This window comes from Jaculus jaculus, chromosome 1 (genome assembly GCF_020740685.1).
Source record: "Jaculus jaculus isolate mJacJac1 chromosome 1, mJacJac1.mat.Y.cur, whole genome shotgun sequence".
NCBI classification, from domain to species: Eukaryota; Metazoa; Chordata; class Mammalia; order Rodentia; family Dipodidae; genus Jaculus; species Jaculus jaculus.
The window spans coordinates 87,079,797-87,101,775 of NC_059102.1; the positions used below are offsets into that span (position 1 = coordinate 87,079,797).

A 21,979-nucleotide genomic window follows, 5' to 3' on the forward strand; every position below is an offset into this window, starting at 1 on the left:
ATTCTCCTAATGCAAGAATACATAGATGAATAAGATAAGCCTTTTGGAAATCTCACAGTCTAGCAAGGAAAGAAGTTAAGAAAATACATAATTATAGAGTGTGGTGAATAGCTACGGTCATTGTTTTCTTATTATAACATGTTGAGTATTTCGGGCACTTCAGAAAATACATAAAAATGAAGAAGAGAACAAAAAAATTCTCAAAGTTCCACTGTCCAAACATATGCACAATGTACTTCTTTGCATAATTCCTTAATTATTACACTTCATCCTGCTTCCTTTCCACTCCCTAATTATCATTTGTCTCATGAGCCTAACTTCTGTGGATCTATAAAAGTCTATCTGTAGAATATTGCATAATTTACCTAAACTGACTGACATCCTTATGTTTGGCCCATTAGCAGTTTTTTTATTAAATAACTTTTTGCATACATTTGCTCTCCATTTTCATAATGAAGGCTCACAAATACTTCCCATGATATAAAAAACCCATGATATAAGCCAGGCATGGTGGCTCACGTCTTTAATCCCAGCACTCGGGAGGCAGAAGTGGGAGAATCACCATGAGTTCAAGACCACCCTGAGACTACATAGTGAGTTCCAGGTAGCCTGGGCTACAGTGAGACCCTACCTTGAAACCCCCCCAGAAAAATCCATAATATTATAATATTATGGAGTTTTCCTGAAAATTGATCCAACCTTCTGTTCCAGTCTCATACTTGTTTTCTATATGATAAGAGCTCAAAAAAAATTAAGTATAAGATAAAAGACCAAGGAAAGAGAATATGCAAATGGCCTGAGACAGAAAGTGCATGCCTCTTTGGAGAAGTGAAATATGGCTGGTGCATGAAAGATGCCCAGTAGCCTAGAGCACAAAGGAGAAGGCATGAGGCTAAGAAGTGGAGACCAGGCAGCAGGTGCTAGTTCTTACAGGCTTGTATCGAGAATGGTACAGTTTAGGTTCCTATCCCAAGAACGGAAGATGTTGTCATGGCTTTCCTAAGAATCCAAAAAGGGTTCCTGGTTATCTGGATGGGCTCTGCCCCAAGTGTGTCACAAAGGGTCACAGGATGCTGATGGTACTGGGGTTCTACTATCCTCAACATATGCCTCCTAAGGTCTCCCTGGGAGCTAATATACCTGAGAACCAGAGAGGGGAAAATTGCAGAAAAAAACTTCTGGAAGTTCATACGTGGAAGTAGCACACATTAATACTTCTCACTTGCTTTAGTCTAGTTGCCACTTACAACCACGATGGTTGCTGGGAAAATCCTCTGTAGGTACTCTGGAGAAAGAAACCATTGTGAATGGATACTGGTGTCTGCCACCATCGGCAGAAATATAGAAAGGATACCGAAAGCCTCCTTTCCAGACTGCTGTAGTTCTTTAGAATAATTGCCAATGCTGACATTTGAATTACTGTACCCTTTCTCTGTTCTTGCATTAATCCCCACATTACCACCACACCACATACACCGAAGAAGCTTCAAGAACTTATCGTGTAAAAGTACACCTTTGGACTTCCCACCTCCAGATGCTGTCAAGCTGCCATGGTGCCAGCCGCCTTCCAAATATAACAAATGGTCCAGTTAGCAAGAATATCCTGTCTGGGATATTAAAGGAAGAAAAGGAATATTATAGCATCACGCTTCCTGGCAGCTCAGTGGAGATTAAAGGCACTAATCCTTATAATCGGATCCCATTACAACCTATTCTGACTAGACCCATTTATTGATCCTCTCAAGCAACAGGGAGAACATTGTGTTGTTGGTATGATATGCCACAGGGGAAAGGCAGACATGGGTTCATTTGCATCTCCTTTTTAGACACAAGTAATACCTGGGAATCCAGAGTGTGGGGACTGGACAACTAACTGGTCAGCAATAGCACTGCCTCAGATTCTGTTCTGTGATCATGTATTTTCTGCCACTGCTCAGACAATTCTATACATGTTCTATCATGTTATAATAGATTTTTAAAAATCTCCACAGCCTGACCAAGCTTGCCAACAAGAGAGAGCCAATAAAGCCAGTGCTTAGGATACAGAAAACTCCCTCCTAACAATAATCTTGGTGTTACAATAGCAGCAGAGAAGTTAATAGCACATGTGATAGCATTTAAAGTCTTAACAGTTCAGAAATAATAGCACAACAGTTCAGATGTTCTCTGAGCAGGCAGTCTGGTAGAGTGGCAGGCTAGGTGTAGACTTATTAATACTTGGATTTTTGACATCTAAGGTGTCTCTGTTTAGATCTCTACCTTGCCATTGGTGGGTCACTGACTGGCCGAGAGGAAGAAGCAGAAGGGAATGAGTCTTCTGCCCTAAAGGATCCAAATTAATGTGACTATAGGCCAATTTATTAATCGCTTTAAGCCCCACTTTTCTCCTGTTTAGAAAAGAGTTGATGATAGTGCGGGTCCTGTGGGATCATCCTGAAAAATAAATGGTTACACCTCCATGATGTTTGGCCTATAACAGATGTTCAGTCTGTGTTATTCCTCCTCCAAATGTGTCCAGGCTATTTTTGCATAGCTCATTACACTCCTCATGTCAGGCACTGAACATTGGGATTAAGCAAGTGTATCTGGTATCTTTGCAAAAGACTTGGTGGCACATTGAAGTCTGGTGATGTTTCTGGGTCATGATTGTCATCTCTCAAGAGAAAAAGGAAAAGAACTTCCTGGTGCCTCAGTTGTTTTTCCTTTCCTTAGTCTGTGTTCATAGCATCAGAGCCAGTTGTAGAGAAATTGCTTGTCATTCCAGACATCTTTTAGTATCATTCTTTGCTTAAAGATCACATTTCCAGGCAAGCAATCCCCAAAATGTGGCACCTGCAACAGTTCATTGGCAAACCAATGATGCGGGTTGTGCTTGAGTGAGTCTGAGAAAGGTTTGCTAATAAACGGAGCAGAGAAAGGTTCCCATATAGTTTTCTTCCCCTAAGAGTACTGTTATTTCAGTGGTTACAGAAACTGGAAGTGACCTCCCTCCACCGTTGTTATCCTGAGCATTTTTATTTCTCCCATGAGGTTGCTACTTTCACCAGAGGAATTCAGACCTTCTGTATACACCCAGTGTTGTCCTGTCAAACAAACCTGATTCCATTGGGGGAATGAGGCTATGAGTGAAGCAGGAAAGAGAGAAAGTTCAAATTCCTGGAGAAGTGATAAATAGGTCCCAAATCCCTCCCCCCCCCCCAACCCCAGGCTTCTCCGCCTTCTCCTCCCTTCCTCTTCTCGGCCACTCTGACTCATTTTCTCCCTCCTTGCCTCTCTCCAGAGGCCACAGCGGTGGGTAATGAGGCGTCATGCCCCCAGGATGTCTATGTTACAGCGGTGAGCCATGCTTATTGCTCCTGGAGACAAGCGCACCAGGCGCACCATCTGGGTGCTTTCTCCCTTACTCACTTGGCAGCCCTTGTGGGTGGAACTTAAGGTCCATTCTGTCAGCTTCTCTTACTCTGTCCATCTTGCTCTAGAGTGGCCCTTAGTTCTCCCTGGGGGCTGTGCCTGTCACCACAGGAAGACACCAGCAGCAAGTGCTACACCATAGCATGGATACTCCTGGAAATGGTTTTTTGGACCTCATTTTCCCCTGCGCTTTGGGGTAGAAATGAAGAGGCATTATGGTTTTTGTTCTTCAAGTTATGTTAAGGAAGCTTTCTAACAAATGCTATTAATTTATTGTTTGTTTGTTCAGTGTAAAAAACCTAAGTTCAGGGTCCAAAGTCCAAGCTGGCATGGGCAGGCAGCATGACGTTCTTGCTCTCCCTAGTGGTGCTACAGTGAAAAGTCACCTTTCCTGCCCCTCCCAGCATCTCTTCTCCAGGTAGACACAGAGATGCGCCATCCCGGCTCTCTGCACTTGAACACCAAGTCTCCTGTGTTTGGAAGTGAATCAGTGTGGGTCTGTTTCTGCCATGAGAAGGCTGCAGAATCCAAGGCTGTACCCTCCCCCATTAGCCCTGGTCTTCCCCTAGGTGATCTCAAGGGCAAATAGCAGATACACAGGTAACTTCTGGAATACTTCAGTTTCCCCAACAGTAAGCTGACTATTCAGGGCAACATGCTTTGTCCCAAGGTCAAAATCGAGCCCCAGCTTAGGAAAATCACCAGACTGAAAGTCAAAGCCTTTGCATTTTCTTGGCATTGACTCCATTTTCCAGTATTTGACGTTCTAAACATGCCGTGCATACTTGCTGGAGAGGTCTGTGAGCAAACCTAGCCAGGCAGCAGGCTGTGTGGTGCAGGAGACGAAGCTGTCTGCTTGCTGCTTGGGAACCTGCGAATCAGTGCCCCAGACTTTCAGTCTCCCAGCTCACTGCAAGCGTGGCATCCTGGGGAGCCTGTAAGGAAGACCTTCTAGGAAGTTTTGGCCCTGACTACAGACTGGGCGGCTGTTACATACCAAATACAAGGAAACTTCATGAAGAGTGAGTGTGAGCTACCCCTGCAGCACACAGACTGACTTACAATGACAGGCACCCAACCCATGTTAGCACAGTCTCCCTGGCTTCCTCCCAGACAAAAATAAAATGGACTGTGGACAGGCAGAGTACTCTCCATTTTCTCCTATGCCACTGAGGCTACCATTTTGTGTTCTCTTGTTTAGAAAAGATGTACTTCTTTGTATATCACCTTTCTGTCACAACAAAACACCTGAGAGCGCCACCTCAGAAAGAGGAGCTCTATGTTCACTCACAGCTTTGGAACTCTCTGTCCAAAGTCACTGGGCCCATGGTTTTGGGCTATAGCAAAGCAGCAGGTCAAGTGATGAGCATGTGGCAGAGCAAAGCCACTTGTGGCCAGAAAGCAAAAGAGAGTGAAGAGTAGCTAGGGTCCCAAAATCCTCCTGGGGGACATACCCCCGTTGACCTAAAGATCCCTTGCTATGCCCTGTTTCTTAAAGGTTCCACCACTCTCAAATGATGCCAGACTGGGGACACATAGGACTCTGAAGAACATTCGTGGCAGCTTTCAAAAACACGAGCATGTTTCCTACAAAGAGTGTCAACTTTAATAAGAATTTAGCACCTTTCATTGTTCTGGGTCTGATACATATTTTGATGGCTTTTTTGCTGGATATGTTTATTTATTTGTATGTTTGTTTTTGAGGCAAGGTCTTACTCTAGCCCAGGCTGACCTGAAACTCACTTTATAACCATGACTGGCCTTGAACTCATGGTGATCCTCAGCCTCCCAAGTGTTGGGGTTAAAGGCACGAACCACCACACCAACTATATTTTTAGGTTTTGTTTTAACTTTCTAAAAATAATTTTTTGTTGGTTTTTGTTTGTTTGTTTGTTTTTCAAGGTAGGGTCTCACTGTAGCTCAGACTGACCTGGAACTCACTATGTCATCTCAGGGTGGCCTTGAACTCACGATGATCCTCCTACCTCTGCCTCCCGAGTCCTGGGATTAAAGGCATTTGCCATCATTCCTGGCTAAAAATATTTTATTTGCTTGTTTATTTGCAAGGAGAGAGAGAGAGACAGAAGGAAGAAACAGAGAGAGAAAGAGAAATGGGCATGCCAGGACCTATAGGAACCTGTGAATCAGTGCCCCAATGAACTCCAGATACATGTGTGACTTTGTGCATCTGGCCTTAAGTGGGTACTGGAGAACTGAACCTGGGTCATTAGGCTTTGCAGGCAGGCAACTTAACCACTAAGCCATCTCTCTGGCCCTCTTTTAACATTTTTTAATTGCTTTATTTTATTTTATTTACTTGAGAGAGATAGAGGCAGAGATAGAGTGAGACAGAGAAAGGGAGAATGGGCACACCAGGGCCTCCAGCCACTGCAAATGAACTCCAGATGCATGCACCCCCTTGTGCATCTGGCTTACATGGGTCCTGGGGAATCAAATCAAGGTCCTTTGGCTTTGCAGGCAAATGCCTTAACCACTGAGCCATCTCTTCAGCCCTCTTTTAACTTTTTGTTGTAATATAATATCTATGCAGAAAAGCACACATACCAAGAAGATACCAGCTGTATCAGTGGCCCAGCCTCCTGACCCTTCTGACTCATCCCACCTCTTCAGAGGAATCACCCTCCCTAACAAATGACTTACATTTTACTTTTTTTTTTCTAGTTTTTGGTTTTTACTTACAGAAATGAAATCCTACAGTATATATTCTTATGCCTGGCTTTTCTTACTCAGTATCATGTTTGTCTCATTGAGTTGTACATCCTTAATTTTCATGGTTTTATATTTTATGTTTCTCACAAAAAAATAGATATTCTTCTACTTTGGCAAGTACCCTTTACCAACTGCCTCAATTTCTCTTCTGTTGACTGACCTCTCTCTTCCTGCCTCATATGTGGAAGTCTTAATAATGAAGGATCCAGAGACAGCTGAGAAGTCGGTGGTATTGTTTTCGTTTGGCCTAAGGGTGATAGAAGACTCCCAAGCAAATGCTTCCTACTAGCAGCCCCAGGGACAGCAAGCATAGAGGCTCTAAACTCATGCGGGTTCACCTGCATATGTGTGGCTGATGAGTTTGTGTTTGCTCTTCTAGGTGTGCCTGAAGCTGAAGTCACGTGGTTGAGGAACAAAACCAAACTGAGCTCTTCCCCACAGCTGCATGAGGGCTCCTTGCTGCTCACAAACGTGTCCACCTCCGACCAGGGGCTGTACTTTTGCAGGGCAGCCAATCTCCAAGGAGAGGTGACCGAGAGCACCCAGCTCCTGATCCTAGGTGAGTACCTCAAAACTACTGCCTCTGTGGACCCCCATAGAGACTGACTGATTAATCTACCTTCTTCCTCCTCATCTTCACTCTCATTCAGTTAAGGACATCAAAGGTAATCTTGGTCTTCCTTCTTTTCACCCCACCTTGAGACTTTCCACCTGAAAAGCACACAGAGTTTTGGGCCAGCTAGACCAGAACACAAAGCCTGGCTCTGCCTCTTCCCAACTTGTGACCACTGGCAACTTACTTCACGTGAGTCTATGCCCACACTGTAGTGAGAAGCAGAGGGGGAAAATCGAGGTGACAGGAGTAAAGCAATTACTCTTAACTCCTGTGCTACAACTTGGTTTTCTTTGAGGTGCAAATGAAAACCCCTGGATTGTCCTGTCCAGAAAAATTCAATATGTAAAATTTTTTCATTGAATTTCAGGAAGCTTTTAGCCTACATAAAATCGCCTCATGTATGTCCCAAACATAAGAACCCTAATTAAAGAGCTCATCACAGTCCCTGGCATAAAACAGTCACTTAAAATTAACAATTGTTGGACCATTATCCACCAACAGGGTATTGCTGTGTTCAGGGCTCGGCCATCTTGTATGTGATAGCCCTTTTTGCCCATCTTCTATTTTCCTTCCCGCTGAGTCTGAGGGCTGGTGAGATAGAGTAAAAGACAGCTTCTGGGGGGTCTTACCCTTTAAAAACAAAGCAGTTATTAGAGGACTTATGCTAACCTTCTCACTACGAGAAAGCTGTCATTCTAAGGGGGAAAAAGGGGAAAATGTGAGAAATAATAATTACATGCCACACATACATATATAAACATACATTATGGATTTCCTCAGGGGAAAATAATTAAACTTTATGCTTCTATTTTCACACCCACAGATGATGATAGACCCTCGCCCCTGCCCACTCAGATTTCAGAGGCCCAGCTGGGTTTCATCTCACTGGTGGCTACATAAACCTCCAGCCATCATAGAAAGCCACAGAAAATTGACTCAGAGAAAGAAGGATGTCATTTGTTTAGCGTTGGGTTTCATCAACTGAGCCGTTAGTCTGGGGTCAAGAGCCCAGGAACTGCTGCCCCACACTGAGTTATGGTGCCCATTGATGGGACTTGCCATGTAACTGCCCTTCCCTGTTCACTCTGCTAAAAGAAATGAAAGTCTACAATGGTTACCGTGCTATCACCAATGACATGTGCATTCTGTGAACCACTTCTTACTGCACTCCAACTTTAATATAGTGTGATCATGCACATGGCGTGTAAAAAGCATGGCAGATGCTTAACTTTGAGGGCTGTTCTTGATTGGAAGTCTTCATTGCTTAAGCCAAACATCATGAAGGGTTTTTATTGTTGTTGTTGTTGTATTGTTTTTGGTTTTTCAAGGTAGGGTTTCACTCTAGCTCAGGCTGACCTGGAATTCACTCTGTAGTTTTAGGGGAGCCTTGAACTCACAGCAATCCTCTAACCTCTGCCTCCCGAGTGCTAGGATTAAAGGTGTACACCACCATGCCCAGCTAGATCATGAGTTTTTACAAGTACTTCATGAACATAGAAGTCACATCTCTTTTTGATCAATAGAAGGGTGGGGATATTTTGTCTATATAGCTGAAATCTCACGCAGGGCCCTGTTAATTTTCTTGTAGTATAAAAGCTTGAAGAGTAACGACAACAACTCTCATCCATTGGATGACTATTTAATGAGTGTCACCTTTAAGGCCAGGGTAGATGAACACTGGTAGAGTTTTAGGATAAATATGAAGTAACCATTGCCTCTACAGAATTTGCAGCTTCACTCAAATGGATATTGAGCCTCTCCCCCAAAGAGTGAGGGAGAGACTTACTGTAGGAGATATCGGGACATTAAAAGGAGCTGACATTTGACTCAAACAGGACATATTACTTTGCAAATAAGACTAGCCTTCCCTTTTTCTTTTTAATAAGTAAGCAAAGTCTTCTCATGTGTGGAGTGGACTCTTAAGAAAGAGGAAAGTAAGAAATATGCTTCAAGTAAACTGCCACCATGGGTGTTTAAAACCATGCTTCATAGACAGGAAGCTAAGGCTCAGTGTGGCAAAGTGCTTGCCCAAGTTAGTGAATGACAGAGCCATAGTTCAAACTGGATTCCTGAATCCAAGCAGTGTTTTCCCTATCATCCAAACAGGTTTGTTAACTGTAACTTTTATATAGACATATGACTTCAAGTTCCCCTTTCTTTTTCTCTGTGATGGTCTTTGGCAAAGGCAGAAAGGTAGAAGGTAGGTTTCCGACTAGGCACCATCAGTAGCACTGATTTACCATGCCTAATAAGATGCTAAGCACATGGTAAGGCCCTGACCAAACCCTTTTGGGATGAGTATTAATTAAAAGATCAAGGGTCATAGAGATGGCTTAGCTGTTAAGGTGCTTGCCTGCAAAGCCAAAGGATCCAGGTTCAACTCCCCAGGACCCAGGTAAGCCAGATGCACAAAGTAACACATGCATCTGGAGTTCGTTTGCAGCAGCTGGGGGTCCTGACATGCTCGTTCTCTCTCTATCTGCCTCTTTCTCTCCCTCCCTCTTTCTCTCTTTCAAATAAATAATAATTTTTTGTTTTGTTTTGTTTTTGGTGTTTCAAGGTAGGGTTTCACTCTAGCCCAGGCTAACCTGGAATTCACAATGTAGTCTCAGGGTGGCCTTGGACTCACAGTGAAACTCTTACCTCTGCCTCCCGAGTGTTGGGATTAAAGGTATGTGCCACCATGCCTGGCTTTTTAATAATATATTTTTTTTAAAAAAGATCAATTTTCCTCCATCTCATTCCCCTCCAACAAATGCCCTAGAGAAGAGTTGGCATGGGAACAGCAGTGTTTCCACACATTAAGAAGGGCCAAGACACTCTGCCACCTTCCCGGAGAGTCTACAACATTCCACCACTAGGTTGAGTGGGCAGGTGCTCATCTCTTTGTCCACTGGAAATGGCATGCAAGCTGCTTTATCTCCCATCTCTGTTACTTTGCCTCTGGTTAACTTAGCCACTGATGACATCAGCCCCAACTCCTAAGATTCTGAATGACAATATCCCATCTGCAGTAGCTTCTTCCTGCCCTGTTTATGTGGATCCTACTTGGGCAAAAAATATCCATGTCACAAAACAAATTAATCTCACTCTTTGGTAGTTGGTGTTTTAGGGGGTTTGTGTGTGTGTATGTGTGTGTGTGTGTGTGTGTGTGTGTGTGTGTGTGTATGTGTGTGTGTGTTTCACAGAAAAGGCCACTCATAAAAATTCTTGTAAATAAGAAAGTCTTGGAGAAAATTCTATCTGTGGGGACAGTAACAAAATGTTTCACTCCAAAGGATGTTATGAGTCAAATGAAAAATGGGGTGAAAAACTATCTCACAACTTGACTTATAATATGCCAAAGCTACCTTTTTTAAAAAAAATGTAACTTTTTATGTGGTTTTATTTATCTACAATGTTATAATGGCCCAATGGTGATGTGGTTAAAAGTGGTTTAAAGTTAGAGCTACTAAAACTCACATGCCTGGTCCTTAATTGTGACCTTGTTATTTCAGGTATCAAATTTTAAGTTTTGAAATTCAGATTCCTTCTCCATAGAAAAAAATGAGACTCAGAGTCAATAATACCAATGCCTGTCTTATAGACACAGGTACATGCCTACCACCTCTCTGCCCTGAATACAGCCTGTACGTTTCAACCTACTGACTTACCATCTGTCTTCCTGTAGATCCCCCCCAAGTCCCCACACAGCTGGAAGATGCAAGGGCCTTGCTCATAGCCACTGGACCGAACCTCCCTTCAGTGCTGACATCTCCTCTGGGAACACAGCTGGTCTTGGATCCTGGGAATTCCGCTCTCCTTGGTGAGTCCAACCCTCTGAAACACTGGGCAAAACTCCAGGCCCGGACAGGATTTATGGATGGGCGACTGCTTGCAGGTGGGAGGGAGGCAGCAGCGGGGGGTGGCCAACAGGAAATCACTAAATTGCCTACAGAATCCAGACTCACCCGTGGAAACTTGGCTGACTTTCCACGTGAGGTGAGTGCAGCAGCTCTTAGTCTGGACTCCATAGCTTGTCTGGATTCCAACATGGCTCCTTTCTGAGTGCTCTTGGGCTAATGCCACAGCCAGACCCTCTCTTTCAGAGGGACTCCCTGCAGCAGGGAAGAAGTGCTTCTGTGTCTCCTCCCTGCTGGCTAACCATTCCCTGGGGCCCCCAATCCCTTTCACTGAAACAGAACAGTAATCAGATTCCCAGGACTATAGTGTTAGCACCCACAGAAGCCAGCAATTCCATCTGAGCAGAGCCTAAAGCCAGTCCAGATACACTTTCCAAGGCACAGCCTCCCTGTCATCAAGCATGGAGGATCTTCACCTAGCTAGTGACTACATGACTGGCGCCCTCTGCTGGCAGGGAATCTTGCAGGACCTCTTAACACCAGAAGCATGGAGATGCCAGGAATCTTCACACATGACCACTGAAGCCAGTCAAGGAAAGGACTTCTGTTTTCCTATGAAAACCCTGAAGCAGAGAGAAGAGGTGGCTATGCATGCATAGGGACAGGGAATATGTGGGAAATTTCTGTCTTCTCCTTGATTAAGCTGTGGACCTAGAACCTAATAGTGGTTAAGAAGACGGAAAAAAAAAAAAATCTTTTAGCTGCTCCTTAAAAAATAACAAAGCCCACAAAACAGAGGAATTATTGACCCTAACTCTATGTAACTCCAAATGTTGGTAACACTAGCTAAAACCAATCCCTTTGCTTAGAGTCTAAAGTGCCCCACCATCTGTTAGGAACAGAGACTAATGAGTTAGCAGTCAGGGTGGTAATTAATGAGTTCTGGGCATGGCAAAGGGCCTCACTAAACAGAGTCCACGCACAGAAGGACTACCTTCAATCTCCATTCTCCCCTGTGATTAGTGAAGAGTCCTCATAGCTTATCAGAATGCTTCTGGTTTCTGGTCTTGGGAAAAGTAAGGCACAGATACAGTTATCAAATAGCTCTGTTCTGTTTCCCATGGAAAGCTTAGTGTTGTACATTTCCATATCACACTGATCAGCTACCACAGATGTTTCAAACTGCAGTTCTCTGGACTACAAACAATAATCTTACACTGCACAGCATGTGCACTGTGGATTCATCATTCTGAAAAATTACCCTAATTGTTAATCTGAGCCCAGTAACTAGCAAGGTGTACCACAGTTGTTTATCTTCAAGTTGAATAACCCTTGTGGGTTACTCGGGTGCCATTCAGCATACGGAAAAGTTAACTTGCTCATATTTTTCCAGGTTAGTTTTAGTTTCTTTCTCCCTTATTCGTAAATAATTTTATGTCTCATTTTAGCCATGGGAAATAAGAATTTATTGTGCTTTATGCTGCTGTACCCCATGGCTAATTTATGATGCTTTGTTACCTTAGACTGGAATTAAATCTAACAGTTAAGAGATACCTCAGTAACTTAGTCTGCATCCAGACTGCTCCATGTGAAGGAGAAAGTGAGTCATTATTCATAAAATCCCTAAATGTAACAACCAGGGTAAAATGAACTCTGATGGTGAATGGCGGTGCCACCCCAACACTATAGAATGAGGGGAGATCTGCCTATGGTTATGGAGATGAATTAGGGAGTGATGTCAAATAGCAGGATTCTGAGAGCTAGGCGACTTAAGTCAGACCAGAGTCTCTATGAGACTTGGGAACGGAACAAGGATGAATGGGATTAAAATGGGCAGAAAGGAGGAGAAATAAACCCTCAAGATAGGAAAAGCTACCATGAGACCTGAAACAACAATGTGCAAAATATGTACCAGGCATCTGTTCAGGCAAAGTTGCACAGCACCACAGCTTTCAGCCTGATGATGTCCCCGTCATCGAAACTGTGTTAGATGTTGGCCAGCCTCAGCCTGTCTGTGCACTCATATTGGACCAGACCCCCAGCTCAGCAGTTACAACGCCCTCTGTTCATCTTGAGCTTTCCCCAGTAGTTAATCCATCTGCTCTGTTGGTCCACTTACTCCTCTATCTGGGCCTTCAGGCCAGTGTGTGCTCTGTTACAAGAAATACATCTAGGAGGCAGGTAGTAGGATATAGAGTTGCTGAGCAATTAGAACACAGATGGCATCAAGTTGTAGAGGGCCTCGAATGCTAGGCTACAAAGGTCGCTGTGCCGTAGGATACCGGGACAGGTACTGAAACAGTTTTTGAAAGGATGATGTTAAAGTAATATTCAAGAAGAATTTATCTGACACGCTGAAAGAATAATTGATGATGGGAGAGTTAATGAGAAAATCCTACTCTGAAGGTAACATTCTTTGCAAAATTTTATTTTATTTATTTATTTATTTAAGAGAGACAGAGAGAGAGAATGGCCACTGCAAACGAACTCCAGATGCGTGCACCCCCTTGTGCATCTGGCTAGCGTGGGTCCTGGGGAATTGAGCTTCAAACCAGGGTCCTTAGGCTTCACAGGCAAGCGCTTAACTGCTAAGCCATCTCTCCAGCCCTGAAATTTTATTTTTGACACTTTCTTACATGTATACAATGCATCTTGATCCAACTCCCCCTCCCACCCTCCCAACTGTCCTCTCCCTTGTCCTTCCTCTCTCAGTAAAACCCTTCTTCTTTGTGTTAGATCCACATCTTACTCCCAGACCTTGTTTATTTATTTTCTTTTGACCCACTGATTTAAAGTAGGGTCACGTGCATAATCATGGGTGGGAGGTTATTTGCTGGGGTAATGGCAACCATCCAGTGGCTATACCGCTACAGGACATGACCCTCACCCCCAGTAATCACTAGTTTCTGCTGTTTACTCTGGAAGATGTGGAGTCTCACGACCCCCTTCCTCATCTATGAGGAGATACTGACAGACTCCATTACTGTATGTAGGAAACCCCATCTGCTGTGTGTTCCTGAATATATCAGGCCTGTCCTACCCAGATGAGTGTTCCACAGCCCCATTCCCCATCCTCCTGCTCTGGCCTCCTTTCCCTCTTCTGTGAAGTTTCCTGTGCCTTGGAGAGTGTGGTTTAGATGTCATGTTTAGGGCTGAGCACAAACTAGTTGCTTATTCTTGGTAACTTTGCAATCTCTGCATCTCTGTACTTACCTCTACTCTTTGCATAACGAGATGTCTGTGTTAGAGGCTGCAAGCTATACCAATCTATGAAAGCAAACATAAATATTTACAAGGTAATTTTACATGTTTTCCACAATATTGGAATCCCGCTACACACACACACACACACACACACACACACACACTCACACACATACCAGTGCCTATGACTTTAGGCACAGATTTTTGACCAGATTTACAGTACCAGGCTTGATTTCCCTCCTGTGGAGACGGCCTCAAATCCAATCATTGAGCAAACGGTTATCCCCGTAACTCTCCTACCACTATTGCACCAGTGGACCCATCTTGCCTTGCAGGTGGGTTGTAAAGTTGACAGGATCCCCAGATAAATAGGGCTGTTGAGAGGTTCTCTCCCCCAGTAGCTTGCATTATACCTGAAAGTAACATATTCTGGACCAAGATGGGAATACCTGGCAAGAACACTGTCAAACATGCCTCCCACACCCAAAGCATCCCTATGATGACGGCCTTTTTCACTTAGTCTAGGCACTGCCTTGGGATGCATTTTAATATCAAGCCTGGAACACTTGATTTACAGGGTGAAACCCTTTTGCTAACCCTGTTGTTGCCAATAAATGGTAAGATTTTGGTGTGTGTATTTCCTTTGTGTACAAGGAAATGAATCGTGGTGTTCTAATGCTCCATGGTTCAAAGGCACAGGAACAGTGGCTCCTGACCTTTGATCCTCCTGTCTCACTAGGAGAAAATGGAGATTTGAGGGTCTTTAAAGCTGTGACTCAGACCGAGCTATTCTTCATTGAGATTTGAATAGGTGACTCTACTCCAGAAGTGGACATATTAGTTATCTGACACACTGGCATTAATTTCCATTCAAGCTATACCCAACTGAGCAGTAAGTACCTGAGGGGGCCCCTGGGCCTCACTTTCCATAAATGTAAGATGGAAATGTGGGACTCAAGTCCCGTGTTGCTCATCTACACCTCACTGTGTGGCTTAGACATGAAAATGCTCATTGGAGGCTCTGCTATACAGAATGGACCCAACTTACCTACATCCATTGTCCTGGTTTATAGATGTCCTCGCAGTGGGGGCCTAAAACTGTTCCAGCTTCCCTAGAGGCCAGGCCAGTATCATGCCGCCACTAGCCTTGGTGGTCCTGACCTTAGACAGCGCCCACAGGCTCCATTTTCAGAGTAGAAGCATATCAGGCCTCCAAAAGAATTTTCTTTGGCCACCAAATCCTAAAGCAAATATTTCTTGGCTATGGAGCTGGCTCAGTGGTTAAAGGCACTTGCTTGCAAAGCCTGCTGGCCTGGGTTTGAACCCCTGGTACCCATGTAAAATCAGATGCACAAAGTGGTGCAGGTGTCTGGAATTTGTTTGCATGACAATAAGCCATAGTACACCCATGCTCTTTCTTTCTCTCCTCCCTTTTCCCCTCACAAATAAAAATATTTTAAAATCTGCAGAAATTTTAGAGATGTAATTCAGTTGGTACAAGACTTGCCCAGCATGCACAGGACCCTGGGTTCAATCCCCATGACCACATTAAAAAAATTCTCACAATGTTCATTTATAGAACATTAGCATCGATTTTTCTTAAATAACTTTTGTTGGACTTTTTATTACAGCAATGTATCTTTAATGCAGAATAATTAAAATAGAAGTAAAAAAAAATGAAAATTATCTATGACCACCTAACCCTGAGATAATCAGTACAAATACCTTTTTCTGCCGGGCGTGGTGGTGCATGCCTTTAATCCCAGCACTCGGGAGGCAGAGGTAGGAGGATTGCTGAGAGTTCGAGGCCACCCTGAGACTACATAGTTAATTCCAGGCCAGCCTGGACCAGAGTGAGACCCTACCTCAAAAAAAAAAAAAAAAAAAAAAAACAAATACCTTTTTCTGAGATATAAATGTAGACATTCTATGTTTTTATTTAAAGTGAAGATGCACTACATACTGATTATAATTTATCACTTAATGATATCTAACAAATATCTTTCCATGTCTAAATATTTTTCAACAATTTCATTCTTCATGACTATATTCACAGGAGATACCATGTCTTCTTATTTAACTAGATTTTCAGTGTTGGTTTTTCAGGATCTTTGTAATCTTTTCACTATTATAAAAAAAATAGCTATAATGGAAAAGTTTTATATTCTATACCTATAATGCAACTCCTCATTGTGTGAATTCTACTTTCCTAAGATCAATTCCTAGGAACACAATTGTTGTGTTGTACCTTAGGAAGTAAACCTCGGCTGGAAGGCTGTGCAAGCAAGTGCCTTTAACTAATAATCCCAGACCCCAGATATAACGAGAATTTTTACATTTACCATGTTAATTGGTGAATGCACGGTAGTATAAGATACAAGAAATATTACTTATGAATGCATGTTTATTTTTATTCCTTTTGTGATTTTTTTAAATTTTTTTGTTTATTTTTATTTATTTGAGAGTGACAGAGAAAGAGGCAGAGAAAGAGAGAGAAAAAAAACGGGTGCGCCAGGGCCTCCAGCCACTGCAAGCGAACCCCAGACACGTGCACCTCCTTGTGCATCTGGCTAACATGGGTCCTGGGGAATTTAACCTGTGTCCTTTGGCTTTGCAGGCAAATACCTTAACTGCTAAGCCATCTCTCCAACCCCCTTTTGTGATTTTTAAAAATATATTTTATTTATTTACTTATGAGAAAGACGGAGAGAGAAAGAGAGAAAATGGGTGTGCCAGGGCCTCCAGCCTCTGCAAACGACTCCAGACGCATGAACCCCCTTGTGCATCTGGCTAATGTGGGCCCTGGAGAATCAAACCAGGGTCCTTTGGCTTTGCAGGCAAATGCCTTAACCACCAAGCCATCTCTCTAGCCCCTCTTTTTGTGACTTTTAAGTTATTTTGGCTTTTAGTATATTTAACAGTTTTTAGAATTAATTTGTGTTTATGTCTTTAGTTCATTTATAAGAAGTATTTATCTTTTATTGATTAATAAGATATAAATATATATTTATATATGATAATATATATTTATATATTTTATGTATTTGACTATTTGATAGTTGACATGAATTAATACATAACCTAAAATTGTACATTTTGATAAATAGTAGGCACCTCTGAAATCATCATAACAGTCAGCAAAATGAGCACATTCATCATTCCCAAAAGTTACCTTCTGCCAGGCATGGTGGTGCACACCTTTAATCCCAGCACTTGAAAGGCAGAGGTAAGAAGATTGTTGTGAGTTTGAGGCAAGTTTGAGACTAACAGAGTTCCAGGTCAGCCTGGGCTACAGTGAAACCCTACCTCAAAATAAAAGGGCTAGCATTTACCTGCAAAGCCTAAGGACCCAGGTTTGATGCCCCAGAACCCACATAAGCCAGATATACACACGCATGGTGGCACATGTGTCTGGAGTTTGTTTGCAGTGACTAGAGGCTCTGTTATGCCCATTCTCTTCTCTCCTCTCCTCTTCTCTTCTCTCTCTCTCTCTCTCTCTCAAATAAATATATAAAAAAAAATTTTAAAGTTACCTTCTTGCTGGCCATGGTGGCACATGCCTTTACTCCTAGCACTCAGGAGGTTGATGTTGAAGGATCACCATGAGTTCAAGGCCACCCTGAAAATATATAGTGAATTCCAGGGAAGCCTGGGTTATAGCACGACCCTACCTCAAAAAACCAAAAAAATAAATAAAAGTTACCTTCTGTGCCCCTTTTTAATCTCTCCCTTGCAGCCTTGCCCTAACCATCACTCTATTAATCTGCTTTCTTCTCTATCACTTTGCATTGCCTACAATGTTATATAAAAAGAATAATGTCATTAGGGGTATGATTTCTTTCATTAGAATAGTTATTTGACCTCATCTGTACTGTGCTATGCATCATATTAACATGTCTTATTATTGCTGGTTAGCATTCTGTGATACAGATATATTATAGTTTGTTTAATCCCTCACCAGTTAAGAAATGGGATGGTTCCTTCAGGTTTCTAGGTATTAAAAAAACCCAACTGGTATCAAAATTCATGTCTTTATATACATACATGCTTTTATTTCTCTTGATTAGACACCTGGGAGTAATGTTAGATTATATGGCAGGTATCTGAGTGACAGCCTAAGAAACAATCATACCTTCAAAGACATGTGTTACCGTACATTCCCACTAACAGTTCCTGAAATTCTAGATTCTCCACATCCTCACCAAAACTTGGTCATGTTCACTTTAGATACTTTTAATGTCTACTGATTTCTCATTGTGGTTTTACTTTTCTGTATAAGTGTCACGCCCTGATTGTGCCACTAGCGCTCCTATTTTGCATTTTTCTAATAACCAATAGTGTTCAACATCTATTTGTGTGTTCACTTGCCATCCTGATTTCTTGGGAGAAATGTTTTCTCAGTCTTTTGCTCTCATTTTTTTTTTTTATCTGAGAAATAAAGACAGAGAAAGAGAGAGAGAGAAAGAGAGAATGGGCACATCAGGGCCTCTTGCCCTTGCACATGGACTTTAGATGCATGCCCCACTTTATGCATCTGGCTTTTATGTGGGTACTGTGGAATTGAACTGATAACAGCAGGCTTTGCAATCAAGTGCCTTTAACTGCTGTTATTCTCTTTGATAATTTAGATTGTTTACTTATGTTTGAATTTGAAAAATATATTATAAGTCTATTAGCAGATATATAACATTCATATATTTGGCCACACTTAGTGGCCATCTTTTCATTCTCTTAATAGTATCTTCTTAAGAGTAGAAGACTGTGGGCTGGAGAGATGGCTTAGTGGTAAAGGCGTCTGCCTGCAAAGCCAAAGGATCCCGGTTCAACTCTTCAGGACTCACATAAGCCAGATGCAAAAGGGGGCACATGCATCTAGAGTTCTTTTGCAGTGGCTGGAGGCCCTAACATGCCAATTCTCTCTCTCTCCCTCTCTCTGCCTCTTTCTCTCTCTTTCTCTCAAATAAATAAATAAAAATAAAGTTGTTTTTTAAAAAAAATAAATAAAAGAGTAGACGATTCAGAGCTGGGTATGGTGGCACATGCATTTAATCCCAGCACTCAGGAGACAGAGGTAGGAAGATCACCATGAGTTTCAGGCCATCCTGAAACTACATAGTGAATTCCAGGTCAGCCTAAGCTAGAGTGAGACCCTACCTTGGAGAAAAAAAAAAAGAAGAAGAAGAAGAACACAGAGAGAGAGAGAATAGAAGGCTCAGACATTGATGAGATTCTACTTATTAAGGTTTTCCTTTTTCTTTTTGGTTTTTCGGGGTAGGCTCACTCTAGTCCAGACTGACCTGGAATTCACTATGTAGTCTCAGAGTAACCTCAAACTCGTAGCAATCCTCCTACCTCTGCTTCCCAAGTGCTGGAATTAAAGATGTGCACCACCATGCCTAGCTTATTAAAGGTTTGTATTAGCATTGTTTTGGTGGTATTTAAGAAATCTTTGTCTACCTCAAAGTTTTTATTTTATCTTATTTTATTTATTTGAGAGAAAGGTAGAGAGAGAGAGAATGGGCACACCACAGCAAATGAACTCCAGATGCATGCACCGCCTTGTGCATCTGGCTGTACATGAGTACTGGCAAATCAAACCCAGGTCCTGAGGTGTTGCAGGCAAGCATCTTAAGCACTGAGTTATCATCTCTCCAGCCCTAACCCAAAGTTTTATAATTTTATGTTACATAGTGAGATCCATGATTTGAGTCAGATATTGCTTATGATCTAAGGTACCTTTTAAAGTTTATTTTTATGTATGTGAATGACCATCTTGTGTCCTACCACAATTGAAAAGATTACCTTTTTCTACTAAATTACCTGAACTAAGTTTCAGTTCTCTCGATTTCATTGATATATCCATCACTTTACACTAACATCACACTCTACCCAATACTCTAGTAATCATAAGGTTTTTCAGTGTGGCCCATGGGACATGTACCACATGTGAACACTGGATACTGGTAGGTGTATTTCTCCCAAGCAATTCTCCCCCTTGCTCAGTTCTTACATGCATATTCTGATCTGAATTCTGCTGAGTCAGAGAACCACTACAAATTTCCAAAAACTGTTCATTTTATACATTAAATTTTATGGAAACATACTTACATGTACCCAGTTCTCCGTGTATTGTCTTTTTTTTTTTAATTTATTTATTTGAGAGCGACAGACACAGAGAGAAAGACAGATAGAGGGACAGAGAGAATGGGTGCGCCAGGGCTTCCAGCCTCTGCAAACGAACTCCAGACGCGTGCGCCCCCTTGTGCATCTGGCTAACGTGGGACCTGGGGAACTGAACCTCGAACCAGGGTTCTTAGCTTCACAGGCAAGCGCTTAACCGCTACGCTAAGCCATCTCTCCAGCCCCGTGTATTGTCTTTAGCTGTATTCATACCACAGGACGGAGTTGTGAACCTGCAACAAAGACCCTGTTGTCCATAAGCCATATTTTTCTCTCTGGTATTTTCTATCTGGACAGAACATGTTCACCACCTCCAGACTTAGTTCCTTTGTTTTGTTTTAAGCAAAAGCACTGAGGTCAGGCCCCCAACACCTCAGCACTGAAGCAGACCACAAATAAACCCAACATGGCTCAGGGAAATCTTGCGGAAGAGGGGGTGGAAAGAATGTCAGAGTCACATGTTGGGTCATGATTTGCAGAGACATTTATCATACCAGTAACTGTGGGCTAACTCCACAATGCACGACCCATTTACATCAACAAGGAGGGTCCAATGGGAGGGGGTAGATCACAGATGAGCCTAAACAATGGTACCAAACTGCCTGTATGTACTGAAAAGAAAACTAATAAATTAAATTTAAAAAAAAAAAAAGCACTGAGGTCTATAATGGTGGTCACACATCCTGTTTTAAGGGTTCCGCTATTTCTACTCTGTCACTGTGCACTACCACTAACTTATGCATTCTTCATGAGGTCAAAGACCCTAAAAGATCCCCCCAAAAAAAAAACATGAAAAACTAAACAAACAAAAAAAAACTATAAGAGTGGAGAATGTGTTTGGGAAGCTGGGAGACAGACAGAAAATCTAGGTTCTATAGGTCCTGTATTTTTTTCCCCTCAGGTGACTTGGGCAACAAAACACATACATGGATTAAGGAAAGCAACGCAGTGTCTTTTTCCAGCGTGTCTCATTTAGATCCAAAGCCAACGGATGAGCATCTCATTGAGTGCACAGGCATGCTCTCCTTTAATGGCACCCTCCTTGAGTAAGCAAATTCCAACACAGTGCAAGCAGTCCTCATAGCACTGTTGTGAGAGGTATGTCACCCAGTCCCACAAAAAGACATCTTCTTATGCCATATGATTTACCAAAGACACAGTAGTTATTCTGTCTAGTCTATACAGTCAAGCTTTTCCATGAGAGAAGCATCAGTCCTGCCTGGTCCTCCCCCCCTGCTGGGCTGAGGCACAGCCAGCCCACACTGTAGCCTCTCAGCAGCGCCGCATGCTCCCCAGGGCAGCAGCCCATCAGACAGGGCCTGCCCCTACAGCAGCTCCACTTCTCAGAGACCCTCCAGCCCTAGTGAGAGCAGGCCCTGAGGCCAAGGCCCACAGGCTCTGGTAAGACAGTGGTGTTACCACTCTTACCACCAGATAGTATGCTAGTACGGTTTCTCTGTTTACTCCTCTGCTGAGAACAGCAGAACCTAGCTGGCCTGAGATATCTGCCAAGAGCAGTAATGCCCTTGTTAATACATAATCTCAAGCTGAGAGATGGAAACTTCTGTCTCTAGCACTGTGTTAAGCCTGAGCCACTCCTATAAACAATATCACACTTGTTGGGGAACCCATCCTGGGGTATACAAGACCCAAGACTGAAACTGAAGCTGTAACTCACAGTGTTCATGTCTAAACCCCTCACAGTAGAAGAGTATATCAAAAATTAGTTTATTAGGGCTGGAGAGATTGCTTAGCAGTTAAGGTGTTTGTCTGCAAAGCCAAAGGACCCAAGTTCAATTCCCCAAGACCCAAGTAAGCCAGATGCACAGAGGGCGCACTTGTCTGGAATTTATTTGCAGTGGCTGGAGGCCCTGGCACACCCATTCTCTCTCTTCCTCTCTTTTTCTCCCTTTTTCTGTCTGTCAAATAAGTAAATAAGTAAACAAATATATAAAAATATTAAAAAACAGTTTATTAAATATTAGTATTCAAATCT

At 42.7% G+C, this 21,979-nt stretch overlaps 1 protein-coding gene across 2 annotated transcripts in view; it reads left to right on the forward strand.

The window, feature by feature from the left end:
- The window catches only part of Adamtsl1 (ADAMTS like 1), a 403,127-nt gene that overhangs the window by 332,401 nt on the left and 48,747 nt on the right, over positions 1–21,979 (forward strand). For both annotated transcript variants that reach the window (XM_045150329.1, XM_004658427.2), the window contains exons 22-23: positions 6,521–6,700; positions 10,428–10,562. In XM_045150329.1, coding sequence (XP_045006264.1) covers positions 6,521–6,700; positions 10,428–10,562 — 315 coding nt within the window. The remainder of the gene's footprint in view (positions 1–6,520; positions 6,701–10,427; positions 10,563–21,979) is intronic.